Source organism: Gallus gallus, chromosome 11 (genome assembly GCF_016699485.2).
Source record: "Gallus gallus isolate bGalGal1 chromosome 11, bGalGal1.mat.broiler.GRCg7b, whole genome shotgun sequence".
NCBI lineage: Eukaryota > Metazoa > Chordata > Aves > Galliformes > Phasianidae > Gallus > Gallus gallus.
Genome location: NC_052542.1, coordinates 15,768,351 through 15,796,218, shown reverse-complemented (window position 1 = coordinate 15,796,218; position 27,868 = coordinate 15,768,351). Strand labels below are relative to the sequence as shown.

General features: G+C 37.2%; 1 protein-coding gene across 6 annotated transcripts in view; it reads right to left on the bottom strand.

Annotated features, from left to right (window-relative positions):
* CDH13 (cadherin 13) overlaps positions 1–27,868 on the bottom strand; it is a 432,936-nt gene that overhangs the window by 248,216 nt on the left and 156,852 nt on the right. For all 6 annotated transcript variants that reach the window (NM_001396286.1, NM_001001760.2, XM_015292521.4 and 3 more), the window contains exon 4: positions 4,485–4,601. In NM_001396286.1, the coding sequence (NP_001383215.1) occupies positions 4,485–4,601 (117 nt within the window). The remainder of the gene's footprint in view (positions 1–4,484; positions 4,602–27,868) is intronic.

The window sequence follows — 27,868 nt, the reverse complement described above, 5'->3', positions numbered from 1 at the left end:
AATCAATCCACAGCAAATCATTGTAATTACAGGATAATTCTGGATCCCACTGTTTTGTACCTCATTTGACTTGATGTGGACAGAAAAAAATGGAAGAGCAGCATATGGAGAGAGACTAAAAATTGCATACCATATCCCTGTGCTATATCAGCACGAGCTAAACAAAACACATCAATAACAGTCAACAGTTGTAGCCTGGACCATCTGGACACATAGGCCCATAGTACCAAGAATGTATTAAAATATTTTCATCTCCCTATTCTCCCTCAGGAATGAAGGATAATATGCAGCAGCTCAGATTTTGCTGAAAGGTGAGATTCCTTTACCTACGAGCACAGCATGTCTATGATAGTTATTTAATTAAGGGACCCACTAATGAAGGGTGTGCAATGGCTAGGCAAAACACTTATCCCTAAGCGGGCGTGCTAGAAAATCATAACAGAAAAGGAAACAGCCTTTACACATGTATTTCCTTGTTATGCTAAATACTGACTTGAAATTTTCTCATTAATTAAAACAATCCAATATTTCCACTTATCCAGTGCACCATCTCCTTCCCAAGTTACAGCATCAGATCTTAATCAATGAAGTCCTCTAAAATTACTGCGATTCTCTTTTTATGCTATTGATTCCTAATTTTGAAAAAAAAAAAAAAAAAATTCTCCCCCTGCTCTCCTAGTTTTGCACATCTGCCTTGCTTCCAACCAAGTGCTAATAAGCAGTTCAACTGCTGGCAGCTTCTGCAATCACTTTCAAACAACCTTGTGTATTTCCTGCTAACACAGCGTTGCCTGGAGTTGGAAAACAGAAGGCAGTCAGGATGGAGGAATGAGCTAAACTGGAAATTTTTCTGAAGTAGGTGGAAGAAGGGGAAAAAACACTCAGGGTGAACCTGGAAACTTTCATGTAGACACTACCTGCACCACACAATAGCATCAAACAGAACAAGTTGTATTTGACCATCCCTATCCCATATTCCATTCATTCAGGAAAGCTTTACATTTCTGATGAGCAGCAAGTAGAACTTTGGAAGTATAACAAAGATGAGAGGAAAACAAAAGTTGTAATTATTTTCCATGCAGAAAGTGTGTGGTTATTTCAATCCACCCCTCTCATTACCCACCACTCCCAGACACAAACACATATGCACTTCCCTGGCATTATTTCATTAGAATTCCTAGTTCTTAAAAGCTTCTACTGCTATGCTTAATCACCTGAAGAACCTTATGTTTCTGGAAAAGTACACAGAATGTTGGAGTCAGAAATGAGATTGACACTCATGGAATTCCACTTTAGAAATTATAAAGCAACGTGAAGTTCCAACATTCACCGAATGCCACAGAGCTATTCCAGCCCTGAAACAGCACAGGGGATGACTTCTGACCCTCTACCAGTTGGTTCAGTCCTCAGACATGTTTGGATACCTCTTACAGCCACAGTAAGGAAAAGTGAGCCAACAGATGTTATACATTTTTCCCTGACTTTGATGATTTATTTTCTACACCCTCTCAGACACAAGTCATGGCAGAAGGCAACTTTCTGAAGTAAAATTATTCTGAAAATGACTGCACAGAGTTGGAACTAATTCGTTTTTCCTCACTATAATGCTTGACAGACTGAATCAGCCGTGTTCATCCTAATAGGAAGCAGGTTCAATAACATTCAGTATTATGCTTTTACTACACCTAAGCAGTATATTCTCCCTAAATTTTACTCTTTAGTTTCCCGTTGAGATTTTGTCAGTGGAGATGGAGACACAGCAGTATTGGGTGGCCAAAATACAATATGTATAAATAGTACCTATGACTGTAAACTTGTGGGTTCCTCTATATCCTGTAGTTCATGCAAACAGTATGCCTGCCCACACCTGAATGAAATAGGAAATACTCCATAGTGCACACTGAAACAAAATATTGCTCAAGCTTGGAAGCACTTATTTAAATACTACATCGTTCCTCAGATGCAGTCTCTTCCAGAAGTGTCTGTATTTCTTATTTATATTGCAGCTAAGGAGTAGGGAAGAACTGTCTTCTCATAGAAAAGCCACCAGTGTTCAGATCAGGCTGATGCTGGCTCCTGGCTGAGTCACCCCCTCGCTCACAGGATTTGAAGATGAGCACTCGTTGGTTGAGCACTCAGGGCACTGCTCAGAGTGTTGGGTAGATGGAGGTGAGCCCTAGTGAGCCCTGTGTTATGAGAAACTCTGCCATTTGCTTCACAGCAAAACCTGTACAAATGCTCAGCCATGAATACTGGCAACTACATGATGAAAGTATGATCCAGAATCTGTTTTCTCTTCTTCCCTTTCAATTTTTAAATTCCCATGTAATGTGCAAGATATCCATCTTCAAAGCATGAGATCAGCATTCTCTATGCTTTCTCTTTTTCTCTATAGACCACAGAAATGACAACTACAAAACTTGCCTGCAATGTCACCTTCACAGTGCTTACAATTGACCACAGAGATGGCAAAGTTTAAGTTCAAGAATAACTGTATTTCCCAGGTCTCCCAGAAGTGTACAGAACTTTGGTAAATTCACCAAGCTACAAACAATTCAGAATAAACTTCTAAAGTTAAATGAAAAAGACGACCAACCTTTTCAACAATTTGTGTGGGGTCTGAAACAAGTACATGAATTGGGTGTCCTAGGCTCTCTGAACATCTCTATAGTTCAGACTTCCTCACACAGTTTATAAAACTCTGTGAGATGTCAACAAAGACCTCAAATGATTGCTTTTATTTGCAGCTTTCACTCCCTTTGAATTGTTTATTTGAAGAACAATAGACTCTCTTCCCTACAGTCAACATCTTCAAGGCTCTAAACCTTTTTATTTATGCTTTATTAAGCATTCAGTTACAAATTACTGCAGTTGACATGGAATATTTCATTCCCTTATTTTAAATATCTCTGCAAGTTTTGACTCACTCATCACATATGCACTCTACATCATTCCCTACAATAGACTATAGCCAAAATAGTGGTCTAGATATCTATGTTGGAAATATACTGAAAAAAAAGTCATACTTGAAGACTTAATAAACTGACGTCAGCTCAAGTATTTCAAGGTGCTGATCATTTGTAGTTCCTATAATTTAATCATCAGTTGCAATAAGGTATCTTAGGGCTTTTGAAAAACAGACTGCCAGATGCTTGAACAGTTCTCTGTTTGTACATCATCTACCACACTTAACATGTGAAGCCTAACTACTACTTGAAGAATTATAACAAATCAAGATGACAAGATGCTAGAAAAAACGTTTGAGTACAAGTAGGACCCGATTCATCTCATTCTGCTCAAGAAACCCCAATTACCAGTGCTATCAACCTAAGCTAGCAATAAAAATACTTAATGGAGGCACTTCTAGAAAGCAGCTCAGATTACCTGAGGAAGAAGGAGAATGAGGGGAAGACAATTACAAAAACAAAAAAGACACCATATCTATGTATAAGAATTTCCAATTCTCTCCCTCCTTTAAAATTGAGCAAGAGAAGTTTTAAAATTAACTATTTATCACTAATATATTAGCCAACAATATTTACTAAGGTACTACTCTCTAACTGTCAAACTATGAAACATGACATGAAGTTCAGAAATTACTATAAATTACTAAGAAAGGAGAGAAAAAAAAAAATCAGATTATTCTTTCAATTTACTGAATGGAAAACAACCTTTCCTAATTATTAAAGTAACTGATAAGGTACCAGGCTGGCTAAATTACACATTGGTTGTAGAGTAAAATTCTGCCCTCAAGCTGTGCATTTAGCTCTAGTGATCCTATCGGTGGGAATTACGAACGTACTCTGCAGCTCCATAGACTGTTATGTCATTGTCGCACCTACTAAAAGAGGAACACAGTTCCTGTTTCGTGACTGTCAGTGTGCAAAAATATATTCATGTAATTACAACTTCTGTTGCCTGAATAGCCATTTAAACAGTCACTTGTATTTCACTTTGAATGATTTTGTATTCTAGCTGTATACTTAAAGTTTTGGAAAAGGAGTCGTTGGAATTCTAATTCACATGGATCCCTGTAGCTGCAAGAACTTCCCATTTTTCATCAAAAATAAACCACTAATGAGTGTGAAGTATGACTTAGTCTTTAGACATTATAAGTGAATTTAAGTACATGAATTTAGGACTTCTTTACCTTAGGACCTCCTAAGGGTTAAGATTAAAAACAAGGTAATCCTCACTACTCAGTACGTTATGCTTCATAACATTCCCAACCCAGATTTCAGCCTCAGCCTCACACACAGACAGGTAAGCAGTAACCTCTATTACAGACAGCAGCTTCATCAAACCATGTGATTTTGATGAATACATTTTACCATAACCATATGATACTAAAGACTCCTGTGAATAAAAAGCCATTTTCATCTATACAGTATAGATGGAAAAACATTAAAAGCACTCCTTAAAACAGAATAAATGTTATTATATCAAAATTGGATCCTACAATATATAAATATTTTTAAACTTACCTTGCCAACTGATCTGGGAAATGGTGGTCTTTGATTTTCTGGAATTAATATTGGAGTCGCCAGAATAGCCCTTTTTTGTCTTGGAATTCCAAGGTTGCCTTCTATCTTAAAGATTTCCTACAAAAGAAAATGACCAGTTACAATGACTTTCAACATAACACTCATCTGCTATTTCCACTCCCTATATCTTCAAGTGAAATGAACATGAACTAACAGGCTCTACGCTTTATACTGTGCTTTCCAATGATTACGGATAACATATCAAACTATTTAAAACTGAAGGTTTATTCCACTTATGAAAGTAAGAGTAGACAATCTATACTCATTTTGTATTCCTATAGACTAGACTTAAACTCAGAGGACTACTTAAATCATAAATTTTAAACAAGATTTAGCTAACCTCAAATACTAGCATGGGACCTTTAAAAAACCCCACTTTAAATGTTTTACATGTTTTTTCTATTATCACATTTGAAGTTGTATCTACGCTCAGTCACTTCTCAGTCCATGTTTTCCTGCAAACAGAACTCAGAGGTTATTTTCCAAGATTGTCCCCAGCTGCTGATGTCTCAGATCAAACACTTGTAAGCTAAGAGTAAACAACGTACAACAAAGCCCAAGCATAACTTAGAATACCATCTAATAGGTTTCTTTTACATGAAAAAAACTTCATGCTACCATATCTGAAAGAAAAGAAATAGAAGTGGTTTATACACAAGTCTTCTTTTTCCTACTGCATTTTCTGGGCTGTTTAGCTCCAGAGGAGCTTCAGGCAATTCAGCACTTTATGTGTACTTTCCAGTGTCCTCTAGCCCCTTGGAAGCCCTATCCAACACACCTCTGCCTTCCCTCCCCACCTTTTCTCTGATCCTCTCAGTGCTTTCCCTGTGCATGAAGTGCAGTTTCCCAGAAGCTGCACACTTTTATTTCTTATCCTATAGTTTCTGCAGATCTCTTCTCCAGCAGCTATGTAGGTCAGAACCAGCCTTTCCCCATCTCCCAGAGCTCTCACTTTGATACAGGCCCTTTTCTAAAAGAAACGTCACAACAATTTGCGCTGTTTGGAGAATGAATTTTAAAACTGGAGAAGGTTCAGATCACCACTGTTTGTACAGATGGTCGTGAGAGTTTTGTGAACCAAATCACAGGTTGAATGAAATGTCTGATTTCGTGAAGGTAATTACATCAGACTATGCAATTTTCCTTGCTTTCTCAATGCAATGAATTTTCCAATCAGTTCTGGAATTCAAGTTGTTGTTTTAATATAACCACTTTATCCTCTAAGAACAGCTTCATCTTGATGTTATGTTTTAATAAAATGGAAAAAATGAATGGGTTTTCTCGATGACACAATCTGAACATCAGACAGGAACTCCTCAGGCTGCTCCTGCTGCCATATGCATAGGAGCCTCCCACCCACACTCTCATGCAGCGTATTGCCACCAAACACTGCTTTACGTCTATGAGCTTCAGCGTGACTTTGCAGGTTTGGTGACAAACAGTAACAAGGAGAGTAAGTCTTCATCTGTCATCTTTAGCCATGGTAAAGTCAAAGAGCAGTTAGAACAATTCTGCCAGTTTTCATAACCTGTAGAGGCTCACCCTGATTTGGAGTCCCCATCTCTCCCAAAGGCTTTGCTACGTCTCTTTAGTCTTTCAGCCTAAGGCCACTTGGGTCCCTATTTTTGTCTTTCAATCCCTCTCCCAAAAGAACTTTCCCTAATAAAAACTCATAAGAAAGTTCAAGATAAAAACACACGACATGTCAAATAAAAGCAGCTGAATTCTATCCAGAGGCAAACGTGCAGAGCGGTAAGCTTTCAAAATCATTTACACTGTAAACACAGCAGACAGTTTGGCTGTCACGTATCTGTGACGTTGCTAAGAACAGTAAGAATAAATGACTAGCAGTATGTCTAGGAAGAAATATCAGCTCCTTAGTTTAGCAGCAGCAGCGCAGAACTGATTACGGTTCTGACTTGTGGTAACTCCTATATTCATGGCTACCTTTCTGCTCAAGAAAGAGTAAGGATGACCTCCCAGATGCATCATCACTGGAAAGGAGTATGGCACACTTAGATTTACATCTCTTTGTATCGTGTTTCTTCTTATGATAGTTTGAGGCGTAAAAGGAATTCTCAGGCTGCTCAATACCTAGATCTCTCAAATTTTGGTAGCCACAGACCCATGAGCAATTAATTCACCACTTTCTCACATGTCAGGTTACCCTTACACATGTGCAGAAGGTCCAAAATTGAATACACTCTCACTTTTTCTTCCAATGAGTCAACACTGCAGTCATTAATACAATGAAACAAAGTTCCAAGGAAAGCAGCAGGGTGAAAAGCCTTCAGGCATCCAAGTTCAGATTTTTGAGTAGGACGTGGGAACAAACTTACGTTTTTAAATGCAATTAGTTCTTTGCAATGGTAAAGAAAAGAAAGCTTTTGGAGATTGGGCAAAGAAATGTAAGCACTTCTGCTGAGTACATTTCATACTATTCATTCTTCAGATCAGACTGATGGTTTTTTAAATACTTATTTCTTGATGAATTTTCTCTACTTCATCATTCCCTGGTGCCTAACTTGCTGTCAGACACTACAAGATGGCTGATTAAATGAGTACCAAAAAGCATCACTATATAACATGGGTAAACAGAAAGAAAGAAACAAGAGTATTTTACCAACATGTTTACTAATTCAAGGCTGTTTGTGGTCATCATAAGAATTTGTTTGGAAAAAAAAAGAAGAAAGAAGATTCTGCTTAATGCCAAGCAGCTGGCAACTGGTGGTATAGACCTCAATCAGTATATAGAACAGAAAGCAAGAAATTGAAACAATATGGGCACTTGGCACCTGATTGAAAAAATCAAACCTCTGAAGAGGTTCCCACTCAAGGATCCCTATTTTGCTTAAATCAGGATTTTTACTGAATTTGCCTTAATTTTTTGAAGAAATTACATTAAAATTAAGAAAATTAAATACATACATTATAATGATAAACGTGCATTTCTAAGAAGAGTTCACTGAAAGTAAAAATCCTGTTTCTCTGTTTGCAAATTTTTTAGAACAAAAATAAAGAACATGGTAGGATTTTTCTCTATTTGTACTATTTAATTACCTTGTCAGACCCATGATCACTATGTGCCAGCTCCTTTTTTCCTGATTAGAATCCAACTGTCATTTCCTTATCCAATGCACTATTTCATAACTAGCTTTTTAGACCCTATTTTTCATTTCATTATATTTCCTTTCCAGTCACGGTTTCAGTACTTAAAACAGCAATAGTTCAGAACCAAAGAGCTTATTTCACTGGCAACAAAGCTTGATTTCCTATTTGCATTAAGCAAGCAACAAACATAGCTAAATTTTAGAAAAATGAGTTGGCCTAGTGGAAAAAGTCACTCCAAATTTCCTCAGTTCCCTTGAGAACACTCCAGTCTGGGGTTTTGTTGCTGTTTTCTTCTTTATGTTTTTGCCAGGGGTTCTTGGGGTCATTGCAATTCTTGAATGTTTGAATGAAAGGTCTAGTAGCTATCCAGGAGCAGGTACCATTACTCTCAGCAAAGCAAATTTCATTAGAACTTGTCATGGGAATAAGGTGGCTGAATACTTATTGATTTGTCACAATAAGGGTTGGAAGCATCATTGGAGTGGCAATCTGTAACACACTAACTATGCTGACCAGAAAAGTGGTTGAGTTTCTACCATTTATTGCTTTTAGATACTAAGCTTGACGGCCTAAAATGGGGGTAATCCCAAGTTCCACTACAACAAATAATAAATGTAAATGGATGCTCATCAGAAGAAAAAAAATTGTGGCATTCAGTGGTATAACAATTTTTCTCCTAAATAATATTGCTGCATAAGCTTGAACTAAAACTGTATGCTGATCAACATAAGAGAAACCATTTTTACATCTTTCTCAGCTGAAATTTCAGACTTGTGCTCTAATCTTCATATAGTGTCTCATGATTGCTTTATATCTTATTTCCATCATCAGATCCGTTGTTAACAGCAGTATAATGGTTAACAATTTCTAAATCATTCAAAAATATTTCTGTGTACTTTCAATAATACAAAAAAAAAAGTGTGCTAATAATTACTTACAAGTTAAAGAACAACTGTTTAAGTAAACAATTAACTCAATAAATAACACGGAGATCTGTAAAGGTCAAGAGCAAATACGGAAACATCTGCTCAGAAATAGTCTGTCCTCAAAAACTGTAAATGCCAGCCTAAAAAAGAAAACAAACTTCAAAAGAACAAACCCAGCCAAAATCTCCTAAGAATGCTCAGTTACTTCAGAGCATGTAAGTTTCCAGGCTCATGAATTATGGTCAGATACGATATATGAGTAATGGCAACGCTTTGAGGAGCTCAATTTGTGTGGGTGTTTTTACCATTCTAGAAGGACTGCTCTGAAAGTAATACTCCCTGCTGTACTATGTTGGCCACATCATCGGAGGCAGATGTTAGCAGTATAGCAGTACAGGCTGAACCTTCCCACCACTATTTCATTCAATTTTGTTACCCTGCAACAGATGGCAGCAGAGGGGCAGCCTGACAGAATGGCATCTAACATGGAAGTGTGGGTGAAGCAAAGGTGGGTCACTGAATTCCTCCATGCAGAAAACACTGTAATCATTGACATTCATGGATATTTGCTGAATGTTTATAGAAATCAAACTGTGGATGTGAGCACAGTGAGCGGTGCTTTTTAGCAGTGGCAACAACAACATGAAAGACAAAACACATTCCAGATGGTCACACATAGCTGTCACACCACGAACTGAAGAGCACCTCAATCAGCTCATCCACACAAATTAGTGGATTACGACCAGGGAACTGTGTATGGAGCTGATTACTGGCTTCATTGCATTAGAAATGATGGTGACAGTGTTGGAATAAAGCAAAGTTTCTGGCAGGTGAGTCTAACAAATCCTCACACAAGAACAAAATGAACACCATATGCAAGTTTTTCAGGACCTATTGAGTCAAAATGAGGTTGAAGTTTCCTGAATCACATCATTACTGGCGATGAGACATAGTGTCCCCATTAAGAGCTGGAGACAAAATGGCAGTCCAGGGAGTGGCAGCACGATAATACCCCATCAAAGAAAAAATTCAAGGTGCAGCCCTCATCAGTTACAATGATGTGCATTGTCTTTTGGGATAGGAAAGGTGTGATCCTTCCAGATTTCCCAGGGCCTGGACAAACCATCAACTCTGACTGCTACATTGCAACACTAAGCTGAAGGCTCAAACTTCCAGAGTCAGGCCAGATTAGTAGACAACCTTCCTGTTGCAACACAGTAACGACAAGTTCCATACCAGTTTGAGGACCGTGGAACAATCACTAGTTTTGGCCAGACTGTCTCCTGTTATTATGCTCTTTGTAGCTGATGTAGTTTTGATGGAAATAAACAGGTGGCATTACTTTTGGATTGACAGACTTAAATGTTAGATAAATAGCAAGGCAGATCCCTAAATGGCCTAGTCAATACACCCATTAACTTCATAGATACTTGATTATCTCAGACTAGATCTTTGCTACTGCATTCAGCAAGCTGTGCTACAGGTGTTTCTATGGGACGGAGGTTACTTGATCTGCAGGAGTCAATAACATTAAGAAAAAGTTGAATTATTGTTGGAAACATTTGGTAATGCAGAAATCACAACTATTTTAATGCTAATTTGCTTTAGAATTTTACCTTGAAAACAGGTGGATTTTTTTTTTTTTTAATTATTGCTGTTCTTAATTTTGTTTTACTTTTCATGAAAGCATCACCCATTGAACTAAGAAACCATACTGCAGCTGAAGACACTACTAGACATACTGGAATCCTGAAGCAATTAAAACCTTCCATGAATCTGATCCTCTTGAAGATCAACTAAAACCATGTGGAAAATTAATTGCACAGCATGGACACAAAGCCTTAGTCTCTTACTTTTAATATTCCTATCACTAAGCAGAGCTTTTTTCCCCATCTGTAAGAACTCACGATGCTAGAACTTCTCCTTAGTTTCAACAAGCTTCCAGAATGTTGAAGGTACCCTAATTTCCAGACTGAGAAAGAGAGAAACATATAGAAAACACACCTTGCTTCCAAGGCACGATAAGTGAATCAGTGATGAACAGAAGCCTATATAAGGTCACAAAAGCTGTAGATCAGACTGATGTAAACAAAAATTTGGAAGAGCACGAGCAGCTATGAGCAAGTTGTTTCATGTTTCAGTACTGAAGTATAAGAACAATTCCTAATAAAGAAATTTTATTTCTTGCAAAGAATAAGTGCTATTCATAGCAGAAATTGTTTTTCCAAGGTAGAACAGGTTTCTATCTCTTGCTGCAGGGCAGTGAGCTATAAGTATGTGGAAGAAAACTAACATTTTATACCCATGTTCTGGATTGCTCAAATGCTCTGAAATTCATTGCATTATAACAGTGCTGCACAAAAGCAATTTCATCATACCCTAAAGCAATAATATTGTATGTTAAAATCATGTATACTGCTTAATAGATCTAGTAGCTGCAATCCCAGTCCCATATCTGAATGGGTGCATAAAGCACATTTCTTCCTATCCTGCCTAAGACTCCAAGCTGTGATTACAGTTCAAACCTTCTCAGCCTTGCTTCCTCAGCATTTTTTTCATGCTCTACTGCCACATATTCATTGTTATCTCTGTTTTCTCATTATCTCCATTCCCTCAACAAAACAACCTGTGATCTAAATCAAAATTCATTTATTATTTACCTCATTATTCTCTAAACTGTGTGATCCTCCTATTCTTCCAGAACATCCTGCAATCCCAAATTCCATCTCCCCCACTTTCCTGCACTCCAGGTGGCACTGTAGTTCTACCAACCCTGTTTTCCCATTGGAAAATGTTCATCCTTTCACATTCATTTTGAATTTGTTTCTCTTGAGCCTCGATCATACAACCCTACCCAAATGTAGTAATCTAAAATTCGTATTTTTGTTTACCAGAATGCCTTTTAATTTTACGTATATTCTTAGGTCTTTTTCTTCAGCAGCATCCTTCATGGCATCACACCTCCAAAACCTTCCTATTTCACCAGACAACCCTTACAGAAAGCACAGTCAGTATCAGAACTTCAGAAATCCTAATAGATTTAGGAATACTTCCGGTACAGGTTTGTTAACTCATTCAAGGCAAGAAAAGTAACAGCAATTCCTTATCATGTCCTTTATCTTACCCCCCAACTTTCTCTTTAAAAGCAGACATGATGTGCATGAAGCACTACAGCGAAGAATAGACATATATGCAATAGTAGAACAGGAGAAATCCCACATGCAATTTCACAAGACCTTGAAAAAACATCCAGAATGTAACCACTGAATTTATGTCCTACAGCCCTACTCTGTACATTTTGGCAAGCTGAACTATGCATATGCAGTCAGTTGAACACACCTAGATTAATTATAGTCTTCACACAGCACAGATTACCTACAGGAGATTTGCTCCAGTGTGCTACAAAACAAATGTGCCAGTTATCTTATGCTGAAAAATAAGACATGTTTAATTAAGAATCGAAGAAGTCTGTTTCTTCTTGCAATAATCAAGGGTTATTTACCTGGGAGGGAGTTTGAATACTTTTCTTTCCATTAATATTGAACTTAAGCTGAAATGCCCACAACAGTTTCTTCCTCCACTCCATTAGATCAGAGTTGTATTGAATACCAGCAAAATTAATACATTATATGAGATTGCAATGCAGGAATGCATTATGTTGAGATCACAGATCTGCACAACAATTCTCAAAAAAAGGCTAGATATATTCTATCAGTCTTTGCAATGCATGTGTGGTGCTCTACAGAGCTGGCAGTCTTTTTATGCTTTTCCCATACAGGAGCTGCCAGACTGACAAATGGAGTGGTAGTCTTTGATGAAGACAAAATGCCCACTTAGATCTGGGCTAAGGCAAAACTCCTCATTCACCAAACTAAATTTGAAATTTGGACGAAATGTTAGTGCATTAATCCACTTCACAGCTTGGTCTAGCTACTCAGAACAAATTAATTAGCAGGCATTAACTGAGTGCAAAGAGCCAAAATGGTAGTGTATTAATCCACTTCACAATTTGGGTTGTATTTTCACTCTTCAATACAAACGAATTAACAGACTGTAAGTGTCTGATACCAGAAGCTTAATTCTGTTCTGTGATACAAAGGAAGAGACTCTGGTGTAGCATCTTTCAGACGCTACCTCTTAAAACCTCAGTGGTATTGGCGTTGGCACAGTATGGGATGTTGACTGCAGTTGTTAATAAAAATACAAGACCCGAGCGTCGCCTGTATTATTTGATTCTACCACAGTGGCCTAATTAAATTCATATAAGAATGCCCATTAGTTCTAAATCATTGATTAGTCTGGACAATCTCACAGGCCTCCACAATATTACTGAGTAAGACAGCATGAAGTTCTGAGTTAGATGAGAGGTATTTAAAATTTGCATTCAGAAAATAAACTTGTTTTTTAAAAAGTATGACTACCATGACACTTAAAACAAGTCATTCCATATAATTTTATTTCCACACTTACATTCCACAGAACTTCTAATACACGCTAGCTTGAAATGACAAGGTTGTCTTGTAATTGCCATATCTGTTTGAGGTATGGGGAAATCAAAGATCGGCTTTTCTGCAGAACACTCCCACAGTAAAAGCAAAAGATGCAAGAAGAAGGTTCTGACAGTCTTGGAGATATCAGTGGATTCTCACTTTTCTCCTTAATCACATGCTGGCAATTAAGTCTAATTCAGGAAATTCAAAGAGTGTCACTCTCACTGTAAAATTAATTGGTATACTGGAACAGACCAGTGATTCATGAGCTCTAACATCAAATTGTTAACAATATTCATTGCTACAGACTTCAGGAAAAAGATCCTAAAATGGCAGGCGTTCCAGTTTACTAGAGTTTGAAACTTTTTTCCTGAATTATTACTACTGGAACTAAAGTCAAGTACAGCTTTACAATACGTGAGATGTGACATTGATAGTGTAATGTTACATGTTCGAATTCATGTTTGGATCTAGGCATTCCGTGCTAACAACCTGCAGCCATAGTAGCATAGAAATATTTATATTACCTCCTTCATATCTGTTCACTTTTATGTTTCCATGGGATAAGAAAAGTCACCACATATACAAACACCAAGTAAACAGCTCTCATTCAAGTTTCCTGGCCAAGAGAAGACAGATCCAACCTGCCTTACAGCTTGCATGCCATCTGCTCAGCATCTCCACTGCTGCTCCTACTGCCTCACTTCTGTAGCATTGGCCATGGGTTTCTGGTTGCTGGGACACAGCCTGGAAGAACCTTGAAAAGAATAAATACTCTCAAAGTGCTAACACTTCGGGTGTTGGCAGCATAAGAGCAATCCATAGACCCTTAGTGACTACTCTGGAGTGACTGAACAGGGACAAATAGTACAGCAGTTAAAATATTCATAAGGAATAGAGAAGATATAGATTCTATATTGTTCTAATAAGTGCTTCCAGGGACTTTCAAGTAGATCACATTATTTTAGAACTTGCACCTTAAAGATCTAAAAATGCTATTCAGATCTCAACTTCTAATCCACTGCCTTTCTGAGAAGTGATGCCTTCAAAAACCTGAGCTCAGACCACAACAGAATATTATCCACCTCCTAATCTCCACTTTGCTTGAAAACGTTGTGTTCAGTCCAATCAAAAAGTTCTATTTTTATCTAACACAACATTCTTCCAAAGCCAAGCAAGTCATTAATGTGAGACCAACTATGTCTGCTGCCTTTACTGACACACCGTCATTTAAACAGATTTCTGGAATTAAAAACCTGAGTACCCAAAGCTTGGGCAAAGTCAGCAAAATCACTCAACTCCTTTATCCACTCTGCATCATTATCCATCACGCAATGAGTCTCAGAATAATTTTGAATGGGCTGTATTTAAATAGCATTATGAATTCACAAGATAAATGCTTCAGTTCTTGCCACACACACACACACAAAGTACAAAAGTTCTACTTCAAAAAGTGACCAAAACTGCATTGTGTACATCAGATTATGCACAGCATGCTGTGTTTATAAAATGCAGAGTTTCCAAGGAATGTACAGTTATTAATTCTACTCTGTTATTCAAATTTCTTTGCACCATTCCCTTCGGTACGTGAATGCAGCGCTATAGCAAAAATCAAACTAACAGCTTAGTGCTTAAGGTTCTGATTGCTGCCACCTGAACACTTGAAAGTGAAGAACAATATTAGTCTCTTAACTTAAAAACAGCTTTATTTTGCCAAATTTATCTAAGAGGTTAATAAATTACAGCATTCATAATTTGATACATTTTTGGCCCTGTTTCAGTTTACAAACCATGCGCTAACAGCCCTTGAAATCTGTGCATAAATACATTCTCTACTATGATACGCAAGTTTCTCAGATGAGTAATTTCTGATCCTCAGACTGTTCAGTCAGTTGCTTAGAAACATTTATTTGTATTAGATACACAGGTCACGTGGTGTTATTTTTCTTTGCAGATTGGATGGATTCTGTGAAGAAGCAACAGAGCATGAAATGCAAATTTCATGATATAAAATTCAAAAGTTGCTTTTGGCAAGGATTTGATTTATTACATTCACAGCACAAGATGAAAACAAAAAGGTTATCTCAGTGATCGAAAAGACTTGACAGGACAAATAATGTCCATGCCACTTGGAAAACTAGTGACATCGTTGTATAAAAGAAAAAATGAAAGCACTAAAAATAAAGGAAGTGAAAGAATCAGCGGGGAGCACAACTTAGGATCTTGTTGGCTGAAGAGATCTTTCACAGAAACACAAAGATAATAAAGATTAGGTTGGAAGTCTGAGTCTTGCTATGGAATGAACCATAATAAGTGCAATATTTCCTTTACTTGCTATCTACATAGACATTTTTATTTTATCCTCCATTCCACGGATTAGCATTTTCTCTCTCAGACTAAAGCCTATCTACTTTGGTCAGGAAGAATGATGGAGATTGAAGGAAATTGTTATTTGCTTTTCCCATAGTTTTGAACAAACAAAGAAAAACAAGTACTCTAGTTCACATCACTCATATCCTTGCACAGTAACACTGAAAAAAAATATCACTTTCACTGTAGATTATATAAATACGTAATGGAATCTTTATTTTGCCCTGCTGATGTATGAGAAACCTTGAAATTCACACCTTTTTGTTTAACTTTGTAAAGCACTTGTATTTGCCTAGGTGTTTCTGCACTGATAGCAGTGATTCTTCTTTTCTATTGGAACAAGTGATTTATAAAAGCAAAATAATTTGTTCAAAACTAAACGTAGAGTTTTGCAAGCAGAGGCTGCCTCTCTCCATTGGAGAGAACCAAATATGGCAAAACTATGTTACTGAACGCTCTCAAACTGATCCAAGCTATTCCTACAAACTATAAAGCATACATTCTAAATGCAGCCAAAGTTGTGAGGACCAAGCATAACAAACCCTGAAGGAGAAAACTTTGTTAGAACAATGGAGAGAAACTTAGAAAACCAACAGTAATTCTTTCATTATTATTTCAGTAGACATTTAAAGCCAGGCTGGAAGAACTGAGGGATAATAAATCCATTTGCAAAGAAAATGCATCTGAGTTTTTGCCAGACTTTGTAATGTCACATCAGAATATAAAGTTGGCCTGATACTCAGTGACACTTGCGATAGCCAGCATCTCACCTCACTGCCAATGGACAAAGCCAGGCAAACATTCTGGTACTCTCCATTGAGCCAGCAGCTGTGCTATTTGCTAATGCCAGTGAGGCCCAGAGACAGAAAGTGTGCCCAACAGCTGCAGTCTGACATCAGTACAAAATATTTGTGCCACATGATTTAAATCAGGTTTAGTTTTGGGTGGACTGTGACTAACCCATGATTAAGTTCAAATCCTTCTGCTAGCAGAAACAGCACCGAGTGAATGTGAAAGATGTATGTGCAGCCCCGGCTCACTGTTTAACAGCCTATCTCATAAATCCTGGTAAAGGCATTCCACAGAAACAGCCAGGAGTGTTGTCACTCGGTGAGCATTTCTCTCAATATTCAGTTGAATGCCAAAGTGTTATTAATGAAGTATTAAAACACTGAATATGAATCTGACTAGAAAACAAAGGTATAAATTTTGATTTCAGCAAATACAACCTTCTCCTCAATAAACTCAAATTTCTCCACCACGTACTTTAAATTGCACAAAAACTTTTGCATCCCCTAAATAACAGTTAGCTTTCACCTTTTGCCTTGCCTTTCCCTGATGCACATCTCAGTCAGACCATGCTCATCCATCCTCAGTAGTATATAGCTCCCTTCATAGCTGCATACAGTAACCTGGTTTGAGGAACACGAGCTTACAAATCCCAATCCTCTGCCTGCCTTTAAGTAAGGCAGATAAAAAAAGAAAGAACCAACATCCCGAGCTAAGATTAAAAGCTGCATTCATATTAAAGAATGGTGTCTTTTTACCACTGAAATTGAAGCTGTAGATTATTCTAAGCTGATAAAGCACTACAGTGGGCAGAGGACTTTCTCATAGTGAATGCCTCTGCAAAACAATTTATCTACAAGAAAGGAAACAAGTTTGCATAATCCATTAATGGTTGGTTCGACTTTAGAGGAATTTGCAATATAAATATATCTTACCCTGGGGAGCTGTTTTGCCAAAATAACTCATGAAGAGCATTTGAGCAACTTAACACTGATAATTAATAGGATTTTTCAGTATCACAATGGACAACGACATCCTCCCCGTAAATTAACTGTCTCACCAGTGAAGAGACAACCTTGGCAGATCAGAAAGCAAAAAATGAATTAACTCAGCACTTGCAAAAACGCTAAGTAGATTATATGTTTTAACTGATCATCAAAAGGTGTTTTACAGTACTTTCTTCACAAACATTCTGTGGCTCAGTAATTATCACTTTAGAAATCTTAATTAATAGCTCATCAATTGTTCAGCTGGCATTTCTAATATTCTGCTGTCATGCTGGAGTGTTTGACTAAACATAATCAAGCACCATTATGTTGTTACACACTTTGCTAGCAGTCACACATTGTGTTTCAAGTTTAGGTGTCAATATTAAATCATCAAGAAAGATTACCACAGGTAACTCTCTCATAGTCTCATCAGCAATGCCTTGCCAACTACAGTCCTGTAAAGACTCACAATTTACAGTGAACCTTACCTGCTTTTGTGGTCACATAATTATTTTTATTATGCTTTGTGGCAACGTTGGCTGCCAAAAGAGGTTGTCCTAAATTCCCAGTGTGACAAAAATCAATTTTCAGATGCAAATGAGGGTGTCATAGGTGACATTTTTCATACCCAATAAATTGCTTGTCTGTGGCTTTGAACTAATGGCCACATAAACAAGAGAGATTGGTGCCAAGGTATTGCATTATAATCTTAGCAAAGTTTTATGAGACTCATGCTACAGGCAGCAAAGAGAAACTATACCAGGAGAGAGGGCATGAACAATTTGAGGAAACCTGTGAGAACAGATAGAGTTCTGTATTTATTTATGAGTGGATTTTCCACCTACAATCTACTTTAAAAAAATAAACAAGTCAGTGCTCTCTATGCCATCTGCCTGCCACATTTTGCTCACTATTCTCCACTCTTCCTCTATCCCTTAACTCCCTTCCCTTCCCATTTTCTCTCCAAGTTTGTCCAAATGGGATTCCTTCCCATTACTCAGTAGTGACACTGTTTCCATGTATCCTCCCTTAAGTACAAAACCAGAACGAAGAGCCACTCAGGTGGCCCACAAAACCACAACTGAAGTGGCAGTGGAGCAGAACCAGCATCTCAGTGACCCCTCACTGAAGTTCTCCTCAGGCAGTGGGTCTGCATGAAACTCAGTTGCAGTCTTCAGTTTCAGATCGTTTTGTTTACTTCCTACATGTAAGGATCACAACGAGATCATTCCCAGAAAGGTTTGGTTTTGTTTTTCTTTTCCTTTGAATCACAGCACTTCAATTTTTGTTTTAAGCAATGAAGGAATATATACCATTTTTTTTGTGCTGTTAGATTTCTGTACTCACACTGCAAATACATTTAAACTTTACAGTTCTAGAAATGCAGTGAATCCAGTCACCAGCATTACTTTTAAGAACAGTAAAAGCTTTCTTAAGAGACCCCATTGCCCATGCTGGACACATCTGCAGTTCAAAAACACAAGTCAACATTTGCACAAAACACCTGCAATTTTTATAAGCTTGTCTGAAGCTTAGCTCGGATAATCACAAACTTCTTGAGCCTGAAAGTTTAGTTTGGAATTCCTGAGAGACATTTACTCAGACAATACAAACAGAATCATGATAAAAACAATACTTTGATGGTATGTTGGTAGTATTGTTTACTAACAATAAACTTTTCAAACCTTGTCAGGTGTTTTGAGTACAGTTCAAGTCTTTAGCTTTTGAAACTTTAATCTTGAAATAAAAGATGAATCTTTGTGTTATTTCACCTTTTTCCTCATGTACAGAATACACAAACAGCACTAAAAAGACAAGGAGCTGAATTTTGCAGACTTATCCCATCCATCTGCTCAAATAGGATAATAATTTGGGATTCAAATTTTACAAATACCTTTTAAAAGCCTCTCGTGTTGACATACTCAAATAATAATAATATTGCTGCTGATGCTACTTTGCCTGAACTTTATGTTCTGTTTGGTTTGGAGTAGAAGGAAGAAAAAGGTATTTTCTTCTGCTCCTTGTCTAGTCTGTCCTCCTGAAACATAGTAGCTCCCTCTAAAGTCAAGAAGCCACTGCACCTTGACTGCCAGTCAGGATCATCAGCACAACTGTGGAGCAGAACAAGCTTCTAATACAAAGCAGACATAACTTGGAAAATACAGTTTTAAACTTCTGCTTATGCCACTTGTCTGGTTGGCCAACTATTATTAGTGTATTCCTCAGAGACAGCAGTTTATTTCTATTGCCAGAGCAACACCTGGCAAGGCATGCATCTGAAATTCAAGGCATCGTGCCATAACCATCCCCACCCTGTTCCTACGAAAGGAGAAATTATGATGGAAAACATGAAACATAGTGTTCCCTGCCTTTTAAGGTCACCACAGAAATATATTTCGCAAGTTAGCTGGTATATCTGGCTTCTCTGCCAAATGCCCTCCATCTCTTCATTTCTGTAGTCTTGTAACCCATGCAAATGTTTAGAAAGCAAATCTTCAATTCCAAAGGTCCACAAGTGACTTAGGTGGCTGAATTTCCTGATAAGATGAAGTACTCTTTGCACTACTGCTGATCATGTAGAAAGTGCCTACCAGTAAATTCCTAGCCAGGAGATGATCACCATACAGTGAGTCCATACTTCAGCGTATCTCAGTGTCATCATCCTCTATGACCACAGCAAGTACAACAGGTTTGCACACACTGTAGATCAGCAATGGTTCTGTAGAGCTTATTTTTACTCCATTTTATAATTCTTCCAGTCTGGGAAGCACACGTAGAAAACTTTCTACCGAGAAGCAGTTCTACAATCCCAAGCTCCTTTTCTACTATTCAAAGTCACTCGTTTACACAATAAAGAAATTTGAAAATATAATTCAGCATAGTTTTATGAATCCTCAATAAATGGAGAGCCACTGAGCTGCGTACTTTGTATCCCACATGTAAGTACTGAAGACATAAATATACTGGGATAATTTACACTTGTTTAAAAGTTTCTATAAACAGATACATGTCATTCCTCCAGATATTCTCTGCTTTGTTGATGGTTGCTATAAGAACAGATTTCTCCAATTTCTCTGTTGTGAACATGAGACGTTCCATCAGTTAAACCTTTCATAATTAGAACAAAGCAGGTAGTAAACCTATTCCTTGTCTTATCTATGTATTTTTAGCTGGAATTCATTAACTTGTCGGCACTCATTCCTTTTGAATAGGTAAGTGAGACAAAAAAAAGCAGTGTAAAAATCAATATCGACTGTTAAGTCATGTTCTTGTTTAGCACAATGTCAGATAGGAAATAAAGAGAACTAAGAAACAACTTTCTTGCAGGAAAAAAAAACATTCTTAATTTTTAATACAAGAATTTCTACAGTGAATTACATAAGTTAATTGTTCCATTTTATTGGACTGAAAATTTAAGGCAAGAAGAATTTGTTGGAGATGAGCATAAGGTCAAGGCAGGTAAAGATTTGTTTGAATATCCACTCTGAGCAACCTGATCTAGCTGTAGGTATCCCTGTCCATTGCAGGGGAGTTGGATTAGATGACCTTCAAAGGTCCTTTCCAACCCAAATGATTCTGTGATTTCTCTGAGCCAAATCGTTCATCTTTCTAGGGAACAGAAAAGTCAGTGAGTACTGCACAGCAGACTGCAGGCCGCAACAAGATCTCCAAGATGCCCGTCCACCCTGAAACTGAGCTCATGGAACCCAACAAGTGGTTTAGGATGGACTTAAATCAATAACTAAATGAGAAGGCCTTTATTTCAAAATTGTGTGGTCTCTGCCTGCAAACAACTCTCGTTATTTTATTCCTCAGAAGATCTTACTTCTAATATATTTAAAGTGCATCTCCATTTTATACATAGAAATTGGAGGCAGAGAGGTTTAAAGGTGGAAATTGTCAATTATGTAACAATTTTTCCCTTTGGCCAACCTGTAATTTGCTTGGAAGGTCTCTGCACAAGATTTTTTACTACACATATAAACAAGTTCCTATAAACCACAATCTTTGATGGTATTTCAATACAGCTACAGGAAAACCAAGGAAAATTAATGCAAATCCAAAATGTTTTTGCTCTCTCCTTTGACCCTCCTAAATACATATGCTTACACTGGAATCCAGAGTCTTCCTATTGTGTAGAGCCAAGAATAATTTCCTTCACCTTATTTTTTCATTTGATAGTTTTAAAGACTGAGGCTTAATCATGTCACTTATCTAATTCACAATTGTTCTGAAACACACTTTCAATTAATAAAATGATCCGAAACACAGCCTAATGCATTAAGTGCTAATTAAGGAAAAGACACAATAATTACCAGCAGTGACAAGGAATCAAGAAAGATGCTAAATTCAAGAAAAAAACAAACAAAAAAATCCACACTGTCAAAATCCACACAAAATCCTTAACTACCCCATAGTTTTGTGACACTGGGAGATACAGTAAATATGTCCTTCAAGGAAACCAGCTACTTTTCTGTTTAGCAGACAAATATAAAAGGGAAATAATTGCTCTAATACTATTTATATTTCTTATTATTTTTTCCTGTAATCAATTCTCATATTACGTGTTAAAGACAGAAAAATAGTCATTTGGGATACAGATGATAGAACAGATGTTAAATTTATTAGGCATCATAGGATTGATAAGAACCTGCCTTATAGTATTTACAGATTTCAGATAAAAGCTGTAAGAAGTTACAATCAATACATAAAGTCTGAGATTAAAAACAACCAATATGTTTGAAACTTCTGAGATACTTTAAAGAACTGCTTGATCAAAAAAGCATTAATTTTGCAAAGATTCAGATGAAGGCATGAATATCACTTAAGATGGCAGAATAAATTATTTTTTCTGTTTTACAGACATGTAAGATGATTGGCATAGTGTGACTGCCCAATAACCACGTGCACAGTTAATATTTTATACTATATGTCAACATTATGCTAATAGCATCCAATAGAGAGGACCATACACCAAATGACCATCCCACTATTACAAGCAGTTTTCCTGGCAACTGAACATGGAAGCATTAACAATTAACATCAAGGTCACCCTCAAATAAATTTTGATTTGGACACTTCTCATGGCAGATTTATGAGTAAATTCAAAGCTCATTAAAGTCGGTGGAATGACTCCTATTGACTTAATGGAGTTTGCATTTAGTGTACTGCTTCCTATGCTTTCCTGATTAATTACACGGTTTTATGAATAGTCATGCCTAAAATCAACCCTGTAACATAAAGCTTAAATCCTTACCTTGTGTATACATGTAACTTGGTCAGCAATGAGTTTAAGCATCACACATGAGCCAAAACCACAGAATCAAACCTTCAGCAGCTCTGACATTCAGTCTTTGAAGTTTTAACATCCTCTTTTCTTACCATCACCTTAATTCCTCATTTGAGAGTCAATATGAAGCATATCAGACAAGTCTGATTTCAAAGATTTTATCAGCTCTAGAAGGATGAATATTGGCAGTAGGGGGAATAGAGCAATCCACTCAAAGATATCACAGTACCTCGGCAGAGAGAAAATTCCATTGTCTGCAGATGAAGCGAGCGAGTTACTTAACCCGTTCTGTACAGCTTCCTAAATATTTAAGGACACATATTTTGACCTATTCATAGACAGGAGTAAGCAGAGTCTCAAAGATCCTGTGCCTCACCCAGCTTCAGTAATACACATGGGGTTAGGGTAATGAAAAAGGACAGGAAATAGGCAGGCCTTGCATCAGATTAAATTGATCACACAGAAGAGCTGACACTTCCTGCCTTGACCTTCTACTGCAACCACTTGCCTGTGCTGATAACCAGAATACAGGGGAGAACAAGTAAAAATTGCTCAGTAACAGATTACAGGTAGTATTGAAACAGAACAGATAGAAATACTTGCGTTGATATTAAGATTGTGATTTTAAGTAGTAGGTGCAATACTTCATTGAAAATTCATGTACACATCATTCTTTTTTTGTAAACACAAAGCCTCTTATATCATGTATATACTCCTAATGTGATATTTTTCTGATATGTTTCTATGCATGTATCTAGAAATCAAATACATTCTCAATAAAAGCATTCTCAATAAACCCCTCAGTATTAAGGTTGGGTTTTGGATATGATTGATGGCAATAAATCAGAAGTCTATAATTAATAAAATCTCTTTGAGCCAGTACCAAAACTATTAACAATCCTCCCATTTGGTAAATCAGGCATTCAACTTAGTTGTTTTTAATCCTAGCAAGAAATCCTGCTGCAAATGGCTGGTAGGAATCATATATGAAATCAAACACGGGACACCGGAGAAATAATCACCTTAATCTATGGCAAGAGCTTATAGCTTTCTACAGAGAACACAATAAAAACAGAATACCCAGTCTGAATATTCTTGTTGCCATATGCTACCATGCTGGAGCATAATCACAGAGTACACCTGATCCCAGCAGGGGTTTTGTCTACCAACAATGTTTCAGCAGTCATGAATTTCCTTTCAAATAGGAGTGGCTGACTTATTATTTAACTTTAGGAAAAGAAAGTCAAAGAGATGAGAATATTCATCCTGCGCAGAGAACAAACTATAATGTGTGATATATTTCAGCTAACCAGGAATTTTGAATTTACTGGAAGCTTTGTTAGTGAGTTCAAATATCTGAACCAAATTATTATACCTTGAGAGAGCACTCAAACGCCTTATTTCATAGGGGCTGATATGCTATTTTATCACTCCACTGTTGTGTTTGAAGGAAACCCTTTGCCTTTTGATACAGTCTTATTTAAAGCATCCAAAGCACAATCAGTATCAAATTTCTTACTAACATTTCTTTCTCAGGAAGGTCAAGACTATGTCAAGGTGGTACTAATGTACCCTACAGTCAATGCACATAGGAAGTTTTGAGCATCTCCTAGGACAGCCCAGTACCACACAGCATCACACCCTTTAAATCTTTATACCAAAAAAGAATATGCCAACATTTAAGAATGGAAGTTTCATACAGTCATTCAGAGATTAAAAAACGTATTCAGTCATCTTTTTTCTGGGTGATTAGAAGATACATATTTATATAACTATAAAGCTGGTACTCTTAGAGCTAGATCCATCTCTCCTTTTAAAAGATCTACAGTATCTTATCTTAAAAAGTTGCATATTCTACAGCCGTGATTCATTTTTCCCCCAAACCACACTCTGATTCTAAAGATAGAAAAGAAACAAAAGACAAAGGGATTTCAAGATAATTTCCCTTCAGTTCAAACATATGCCAAGTGATTCAGTAAATATTGAGCACCATCAACCACAAGGGTGTTTGCTGACTTGCAGATAAACTAAAGCGTATCTGTTCCTGGTAGTAGTTTGAACAGCTGCTGTCTAAATGATTTTTCATTGCTAAAACTTAGATCAAACCTTTTTATCAGAGCAGTTACTAGAAATATTTTAACAAATTTATTCTCATCACTCCCCAGCCAATTTCTTGCTTACTGTTATGCAGCAAACATTCGTAGCCAGGTTCTGCTAGGAAGCTGGAGGTAAAATTCCATCTATCGTTTACAACCAGCACAGTTATCTATCAGTTATGCTCAATAAAAATCTTCCTTTTCCATAGCAATAAAGTACTCAGAGCAACTTCAGCAGCAGCACCAGAGGTATTTGCAGCAACCAATCTCTGGCCGTAGCAGGACAATTGGCCACTTCACAGAATCACAGACTGGCTAAGGTTGGAAGGGGCCTTGAAGATCACCCAGCTCTAACCCACCTGCTGTGTGCTGGTTGCCACCCAGTAGATCAGGATGCTCCTCCAGCCTGGCCTTGAATGCCTCCAGGGATGGGCATCCACAACTCCTCTGGGGAAATGGAACTGCTTGCCCTTCCACTGTCTTCTTTAATTACTCTCCTTATATACTCCCTCAGTAGGAGGAGGAGATATATACGTAACAAGGAAAACTATTTTTTTCTAAGACGGATCAACTGCTTAATGCAAACATTGTTCAGCTTGATTTGGTGGTGAAATAAGTGAGAAGCTGAAAGATTAATAACTCCAAGATGACTCCACACATTAACAGAAATGTTTATTATATAGAGATAACACATTACATTAAGCTTTAACTCTGTCATTCGTACGCTGAATTCTTTAGCCTGCCAAGTTATTCTAGGGATCTGAGAAAACAAACTGTAAAATAAGATACAAAGGACTATTCTGCAAACCAACAGAATTACAGTGATCAACAAATAAGGCATTTCAGTTCCAAGAGGAGACATCTGTCCTTGCAGTGGCAGAAAAAATTAATGGGGGAGGACAAGTGTAAATTTTTATCCCATGATGCTCCATTAAATGCTTAAGATGTGTGCTAAGATAGGTGTTACTATAATAAAGGAAAAAAATGTTCCTTCACATTTGTGAAAATCAGCATGGAACTGTTGGGGCAACCATTAGAGACGATTATATAGATGTCTATGACGGAGAGAAATTTCTAAGATCATCTTTACATGTGAATAATTTCTCCTATTATGGCTCCCTTTCAAATCCACCCTGTTTCTGCAAGCTGCTAGAAAAGATTATAATGGGAGAACAACAGCTATATTTTGCATCTCTGACACATAAATGAACCTTAAATTTAGATTTGAGCAGAGCTTTGTTTGATTTTTACTCAATTGCCTCCATTCCTTAATAAATCTGAGGTACCACTGGTGAAACTGGGATAGCTGTCAAATATTGACTTAATTCCTGCATGATGAATGAAAGAACATGGAAGAAATGGAGATGTTCTCTTGTGTGCCAGAAGTCTCACAGGTTCTTCTGGCTTCTGTAACACTTTTATTCATTACAGATTTGAGCACATTAGGGATAATGTCACTTTCAGTATGACATGGAAATCACCATGCCCTTTTCAGAAACTTCTTATTTAAAAAAATGGCTCTATTCCTATCCTGATGTGAAAAAAGTTTTATGAAACATGTATTAATAGTACAACTGTCTACACAAGCACCTCTACGCGTGTAAGCAAATACCTCACTATTATTTGCTATTTTTCCTGATGTGTGTCTTCTTACATGCACACACGTTCTTTCTCTGAGTACTCTGTAGATACACTTTAAGGATGCTACAAAAAGAAAGCCATTTTACAAATGTAAGATATTACGTACCCTATGAGACATTTACTTATCCTTTATGATCTTGCTTAATGTTTTACTAAATCATGTTTAGCCTGTTGCCTTCCCTCTTATATGCTCATTTACTACAATGAATTTTAAATTTAAACCTTTTCTAAATGCTTCCTTTAGGTGTTCCCACATCTACAGTACAATTCTCCCACACTTTCATCAATGATTTTGAGAGATTAACACACAGTATAAGTGCAGTTTCTCCATATCATCAGAATACTTTCAAGCCACAGTTCTGAGTCAAGCTTGAAAAAAAACTATGTCAGTGCACAGTGATTTATCACTCTTCCACAAGATTTAGTGGATTTTTTTTTTTAAATGGATAAAGGACAGTTAGCATCCTAGATCATAAAAAAATGATAATTCAATTCAAAAGGTCTTCACACAACTCATCTACCATTCCAGCTTTCAGAAAAATGCTTTAGTGGTAAGAAGTGGATAGCCTTTTTGTAGTATTCTGTGCTGGGGTGAATTTTAATTCAGCTAGAAGACTTAAGTAACTTTCAAACAATCTCACTGTGAGATTTATAGGTGTTTTGCCATTAAGTCTTATGGATGAAGGATAAGACCCAAGTGTGTTTTAAAAGAAAATAGAATAAAAATTGGTTGCTTTCCAGAACGCATTTGGTCCTGAGCTTCCACAAAAACCTTATATTTATGCCAGATGCACAGCAAGCAATAGTAAAATGAACCTGTGGATGACACCTGTTACTACAGAGAGAACAGAAAGCCTAAATGCAATTCAACACTGACAGGACTAATGATTTTAAGTGGTGAGGTTTTTTTTAATTGAAAAATGCTCATTTAGAAAATTTTTGCTTGATACTTTTCACGAGTGAGTAATTTGGACTCATTAACAAAGATTGCAGTTGGTTCAAAACACCATCTCATTTCACCTTGGGTTCCCTGTTAGACCTATTCTATACTTGTCTTAGCTTTGTTTGCTACTGGAAAGCACAGAGTTCTTTTTCCAGGATAAATACTTCCCGAGTCCGTGTAGAATCTGAATGTAGATTACTCAAAGAGGAAAGCACTGAACATTCACAGAAGCTAACACCTTCTTGTTTCACAGTCAATTATTCATGGTTCCAGTCTATAAGACCATTTTTCTCTCCTTAAATAACTAAGTACATCTCATTTACATGCTGAAGCTGTGCGCTGAGGGAAAGGGAAGGAAAGCTAGCCTACACATTTGATCCAAGCATTTATGCATACGATGAATAAACTTACAAGACACACTTTGGCCAAATAGGGAACCTTACATTAATGAAAACCACCAGTGGCTCATGGTCCTTACAGTTTTTACTCTGGTATTCAACACAATATGTAATTGTTGCTATGGCAACTGCCACAACTCTTGGCACCAAGATAATTCTCAGATAAATGGATCTTTGTCAGAGCGAACTCCATAGCCAGCATATATGAAAACTGCATTTCTTTGGTGGTGGGAATTTGCAGAGTTAAGTTGGAAGAATAAATTCGGTGCAGGCCTAAGGGA